Source organism: Vigna radiata, chromosome 6 (genome assembly GCF_000741045.1).
Source record: "Vigna radiata var. radiata cultivar VC1973A chromosome 6, Vradiata_ver6, whole genome shotgun sequence".
NCBI classification, from domain to species: domain Eukaryota; kingdom Viridiplantae; phylum Streptophyta; class Magnoliopsida; order Fabales; family Fabaceae; genus Vigna; species Vigna radiata.
The window spans coordinates 6,383,628-6,390,407 of record NC_028356.1 but is presented as its reverse complement, the minus strand read 5'-3'; the positions used below and the strand labels follow the sequence as shown (position 1 = coordinate 6,390,407).

At 34.1% G+C, this 6,780-nt stretch overlaps 1 protein-coding gene across 1 annotated transcript; it reads right to left on the bottom strand.

Moving 5' to 3' along the window:
• Nucleotides 1-3,804: 3,804 nt before the first annotated feature.
• LOC106764214 (aspartic proteinase PCS1-like) lies at nucleotides 3,805-5,682 on the bottom strand. Its single transcript, XM_014648455.2, has one exon. It carries the CDS (start codon nucleotides 5,359-5,361, stop codon nucleotides 4,078-4,080), a length of 1,284 nt encoding a protein of 427 aa, XP_014503941.1. The 5' UTR covers nucleotides 5,362-5,682; the 3' UTR covers nucleotides 3,805-4,077.
• Between the last annotated feature and the right edge of the window lie 1,098 nt (nucleotides 5,683-6,780).

Genomic DNA, 6,780 nt, shown 5'->3' with positions numbered 1-6,780 from the left:
TCGTGCCTATGTCTGCATTTATGCTTGCATGTGTGCTATTAGAGTGTTTTGCTGTTTGTCCATACTTCTCGTGGTCATCATTTGAGTTTCTTTAGCTTGCTCTCTGTCCCACAGTAGGCGCCAAAATGTTTTGGTAGGAATTTGTAAGCCTAAGAGACTAACCTTTCGAACGTGACTTTACCGCTTTCCAATGCCTGAATCACGTGCTCTGCTCTCCTACCTCTGGATCGCTCGATTACCTTTAGTCTGACTGCTCGGTTGCCTTAAGTCTAACTGCTTGGTTGCCTTCAGTTTGGACAAAGGGGAGGTACCTGCAAAAGGCACTTTGACGCTCAAGTTAGACATGTGTTGAGGAGCTTTTGCTCACAAGTGAATATTTAGTGAATTGTTATCACTATTGAGTACTTTGAAGTGTGAGTGGAACGTACCTGGACTTTGGCCCTAATCTTATGATTATAGGCTGTCTCATGGACCCTGAATTAATACAGATCCAATAAAATAAAAACAAACTTATCCTTAGATTCGGTTAGTTACTCATAAACAGCTTATTACATATCTTTAATTAGATATTCTGGATTCAGTTAGTTCCTTATAACATATTTAATCATTGTACTATTACTTTATTATCTGCCGGACCATTGGCCCAATAATAATAATAATTTGAACACTGATCCAGTTATGACCCAACATCATTAAAATTTTTTGTCCTAATTACTGAATAGATGGACCGAGCGGCATTGAACGCTGACCGTTCGGTTCATAATATATATAGTAACATTTGATATGCGAATTTTTTGAAACTTCTATAACATAATTTCTGAAACAATATTTTCAAAAGTTATGAATTACATTCTAAAACAGGTTTTCTGGAATAAACTTTCTTAAAAATATAAGATGTTTTTGAAAAGTGAAATCTATGGAACAAACATTGTTAAACAAGCTTTCTGAAACTTCCAACCAAACCCACAATTTTACTCTCTCTCTCTTTTCCCTTCTAAATAATGCAGCTATAGCGGGAAGAAAGTTGTAGCAAGAAAGGCAATGAGGTGCAGGAAGAAAAAACCATATTCATCCAAGATTCATTCATACAAAACCCAATAACTTGAACCTAACGCATGTAAAATATAAGAGCCTTTCTTCTTGCACCTAACATTTTTCTTCTGCCTCTCCAAATTCCATTGTGATGCGGGTTATAACATTACAAATTATATATATTTCACATTTCAAAATATGGTTTCCAAAATGTTTGGATTTCCGATTATGGATTTTCTTAGATCTTAAAATCTTGTTCTAGATATTATAAAAATCGGATTTCGACTGAATTTTTTAGATTTCAAAATTTAGTTTTGGATTGTTTTGAATTTTATGATTATGGATTTTCTTGGATTAAATCTTGTTCTGGATTTTGAAATCTACTTTTGGATTTTCTCAAAATTTAAAATATGTTCTGAATTTTCGAAAAGTGAATTTCGAAATATGGAATTTCATGAATTTCGAAATTCAATTATGATTTTTCCTAGATTTAAAAATTTTATTCTGGATTTTTTCGAATTTAAAAATCTTGTTCTAAATTTTAAAAAGCCAAATTTTAAAATCCAATACTAAATTCTTTTTGTTCACAAAATTTGAAAATTTGATGTGTTAATTTTTTTTTATTTACCAACTTTTGAAATTAGATTATCTGTTTAGTTTTTCTTTTACTAGATTTTGAAATTCAATTTTTGTGAATGCAGATGGAAAGAAAGAAATACATGTTAAGGATGAAGCACAAATGAGATGTTGTTGCTCTTCTAGAAATTTAGATGTGAATCTAAGTCTTACATTTAATAAAAATGTGAAAGTAGAGAGTCATATAAAATTAAAGATCAATTAACTCATTGTTTTAAAGTTTTGAATAGAAAGTGATATCAATTCCTTATATGTTTGAACTCAGATTTCATTAATATTTTATTTTTCTAATAAACTTCCTTTTTTATAGACGCAACAGTTGGATTAAATTAAGGTTAAGGTTCTTGAACCTCCCTCTTCTCTTCCTGCACTTGCATAAAAATATGTAATCCCAAAACTACTTTTCATTAAAAATATAAGAATTAAATATGTTTTTATCCTTTGACTTAAAAATAGTTTTTCTATAAAATTGTGGCTTAATTTAATCCACCAACATTATAAATTCGTAGATTTATTTAGTTTTAACTAAATTTTATTAACTTTTAACATTTAACATTTAATTTATTTATATTATTTAACATATTTCTATTTTAATATTAACCGATAAACTTGTTTACAACATTAAATAAATATTATAAAATGTTGTTAAAAAGACTAATTAATTTAAAGTTTCCCAATCTGAAAATGTCCATTTATTCTTTCTCTTCAATGGTTCAAGCTTCTGCCATCATCAACACGTATCTCCTCTTTCCCCCAATTTTTTTCCTTCACCATCATCAACATGTATCTTTCTGTGTTTTTTTATTCTTTCCTTTTGGATGAGGGTTTTTCATTTTGGGATTTTTAGTATTAAGGTAAAATCGGGATTTTAAAATTTAGTGTTGATATAACCTAGAAGGCAAACAATATTAAATGTTTGCAGAACTTATGTGTCCTCTAATCCCATGCCATCTCTTTATCATAACATTTCCACAAATAAAATATGACAATTGATTTCAATGAAGGCTATTTGTTGGAAGTTCCACATCGACTAGAGATAAGACCAATTTATAATATATAAGTGGGGTGCAGACCTCATCTTACAAACTGGTTTTGTGGAGTTGAGTTAGGTCTAAAATCTATTTCTAACCTTCTAACACTGGTGTCTTCCTGTTCATTGACAAGGCTCCATATAGCTTTGAATATGGTTGAATACCTTTTTTTTCCATTTCTTGATTTTATTTTTATTTAAACTTTTAGTTGTTTGGGATAATTTTGAAGTGCATTAAAATCAATAATTTAGCGAGTTCAAAATTCTTTTTTTAAATAATTCTTAAGTGGTTGGACCAAGTTGCATTCGTATACAGTTATGTTTACCTGAAACCTATCTCTATAACCGCAGACACACAACAGATTAATGCCCCCACTTAATCAAATTAATCTCCAAATTTTGGTGGACCATGGGATTGAAAAATGGAAAAAGAAAAAGAAAAAGAAATACTATTTTTATAAAATTGTCTAGATGGGTGTTTTGGATCCTAGTAAATGTCCCAGGTTTCACTAAATTTTCAAGACGAATTATGTTAAGAATAACTAGTTTATGATGCAACATATACAATGTTGTTCTTTTGTTTATCTTCCTTTATTTAATAATACAAGCCTTCACATTTGAAGACATGGTTGGATAAAGCATCTTTTAATATATTAATGTTAAAATTCCAGCATTACTATTTGGTAATCATTAAGATAGTTAACCAGTTTAGTTAAATATTTTAAGTTCAAGCTTTGTTAGTCAAAAGAAAGACATTATTCAAATTTAATAAATACATTTAAACAGTTTAAATATAAGTCTCCAATTTAATTTATTTTTAAAATATAAGATTTTAGCTTGACTCAATAATTCATCTGTCTTAATGGTTTATCTTCACTAAATTATCTGAGACTTATTCATTTAGTATGTAACAAACACCTTTCTAAAATATTAAATAATAAGGAAACATAATTTTGAAACACACTCACTTAAAATAGTCTAAAATCAAACATTTCAAACTCAGATTATAAGGAAAGTTTCTATTAGATAACGGATCATTTCAAGGCTTTCATACAATATTTATTTCTAAATGCAAAAAATCAAAGAGTTTCTCTTTAATGCAAAATCAAATTCTTTTAGCATCCAAAACATCATTATAATCCACATTTGATAACAAATCCAGTAAGTAAAGAGTGAAAACGAAAGCAGTGGTTGTTGAAGTAGAACGAAACTGTAAGCGAACTTTACCTGTAAAGTTGAAGAGTCCAAATTCTATAAGATGATTTTAAATTTTCCCTAAGTAGTATCTCTAATCCGAGGGTTGAGAATTGATCAAGATTATATTTAGTCAATAAAAAAAGACTATCATAATCAAACGGCTATAAACGAGTGTCCAAGATCTAAGGAGAGAGGCCCAACCGCTGACTGGCGAGGTCACACGTTGTCTCGGTGAACCCCACTCTAGAGTTGACCAAATCAAACTCCATCCACACGTTCTGCTGATGATGATGCCCAATCACGTAAGCTTCGATTCCCAACAAATCAGAGCTTCCAAAAGTGAAGCAATAAACCCAATCACTCCCCTTCCTCGCCCTATACAGCAACCTCTCCCCGGAAACCTTCATCTCCGCCCCCTCAAACACCAGCGTCACTGCCGGAACCGCCGCCAAACTCGCTGGGGCGTGGTAGCACAAGTCCATCGCCCCCTCAAACACAAACTCCGGGTCCTCAATTCGGGTCAGCACCCCCTTTGTTTGCTCCAAGAACTCATCTTTCAATGCTGAATAAACCGACCCGAGAAGAAACGTGAACTGGGTACCCGAATCCACCATCGTCTGCCCCGCCCCGGTGTGGTCGGGCAAGAAAACCGACTTCGGAAGTTGCAGAAGTTTCTCCGCAACCTTGATCCCCTGGAGCTGGACCGTATACGCCACGCGGTCAAAGTACGGCAACGAGGTAGTTGCCGTCACTAAAGGTGTATATTTCAGCGGCCCCAGCCACGGCGCGGCGGCGGCTCCCCCACCTAGAAGGAGGACTCCGGAGGCGTCCTTCCCGGAGATGCAGTACGAGAATTTGGGGAGCGCCATTTGGGTCACCAGCGAGAGAGAGCCTCGGTTCATGCCCATGAGACCTGTGGTTTTGGAATCCTCGTCGGCGTCGGAGGTGTACCCGGCGGAGTCCATGCAGCCGAACAAGGTTCCCGGTTGTACTCCGCCACCGATGGAGAAGGTTTCTGCAGCGAGGGTGCCCTCGACGGAGGAGGAGTCGGCGTATGAGACGATGACGTGGCAGAGTTTGTGGGGATCGCAGGAAGCGGGTAGGATAAGGTCACGAGTTCGAGTGTTGCATATGGATGAATTGCATGGAGCTGTGATGTAGGAGGATGAGAGCAAAGGGTTGAAGGTTGAGTTTAGGTTGGGGAGTTGTTTGCAGTGGAGCCAGGAGAGTTCACTGCCTGTGTCGAGGACCATGGTAACGTTCTGTGGGGGTGAGCCTACGGTTAGTGAGACAGTTAGTGTTACATTATGCTGAAAAGAGAGCTTACGTGAGGGTGTTTGTGTTTGTGTTTTTAGAGGCAGTAGGAGTGTCTTTTGTGTTTTTGAAGAAGAGGCAGATGTCTGGATTTGCAGGAGAAAGAAGAGGAGGGGGAGAGGAAGAAAAAGAGAAGACTTGGAAGATGCCATGAATGGAGAATATTGATATTCAGGTTTGTGTTGGTTGGTGGATTGAGAATATTGATTCAGGTTTGGTTTGCATCTGATGATGAGTTGTTGAGTTGGAACTTTCAGCTGAAATTAAATGGGGGAGAGAGAGAGAAAGAAAGATTGGATTTTCCTGTTAGACAGTCTCCCTGTGAAGGTGTGGTGGAGCTCTCCAAAGATTCTCCTGTATAGCTGTATCAGACCACAATTCCTGTCGTTACATTCACTGGAAAATGAATGTCGTGTTCGCTGTTATTATAATACCTAAAACTACTCACAATTTCTACCTTTTTTAACAACAAAAGGCTCGTTAGTAATGCAACCATTAAAGTGTTCATATGAAGTAGTTCACTGCTTCAGACTGTTGATTATTTAATTACTCTCTACCTTCATTAATCTATGATACTGATAGTCTACCGATCTCACTTTAGGTTTAAATAAATTTTAGATTATTAATATATAATAAAAAAAATTTAAGTATCTTGTAAATATTCTTTTATTTACATATATTTCATCAAATTAAACTTTTGTAAGTCGCCTATATATGTTTGTTTTATTACCCACCTATCTTCTAAATGGATTATGTGATTTTTATTTATAATAAATATTTAAGAGAATTCTTTCGATTTTTGTAAGGTTGAGTTACTTCAACATCTTTATAATTTTTTTTTGAATTGTCTTCATAGTTAATTATCTAGTTTTTGTCTTCACTTTGACCATTCAGAGGGATACCTATTAAAGGTTATCTGATGCTAAAGTCAGTTAATTATGTGTACGGGATTAAAAAAAAAAAAGGTATTAAATACACAATAAGTGCGATTATCTACGTCTTATTTTTTACCTTTATTTATAGTTTTTGAGGTGAGTGTAAGTTTAGCGACATCTTAATATCGGTCCAATCACAGGCCATTATCAATAATTATTGTTTACCTTAATCCTTTTAGAAAAGAATTGTCTATCAAGTACGACCAAACATTTCTAATTTTGGTTGTTCAGTCTTACATGTTAGTCCAACTATGTTCATCCACTACTTAATCGTTTTTCTTTTTTCAAAACTGTCTGACCAATTTATTGTGATTTGTTATTGTGAGTTGTTACGTAAGGTCGTTCGACCCTACGGTACAAGAACCATAACTTACTTCACTACTCTTTTGATTATTATAAGATTACATTTCAGAGAATAGAGACATTATATCACATTAGTTATCTTACAATGTTACACTCAAATCTACATAACATTCATATATATTTACTCATGTTGGCCGCATAAACCCTTTAAGATATAAAAAGAACTATTTTTATAATAATATGTTGAAAATCACAAATTAAGATGACAAAAAACATAAAAAAGTTCACATAGGAAAAGATAGGTGAGTGACTTTGAAAACAAAGAGAGGCGTC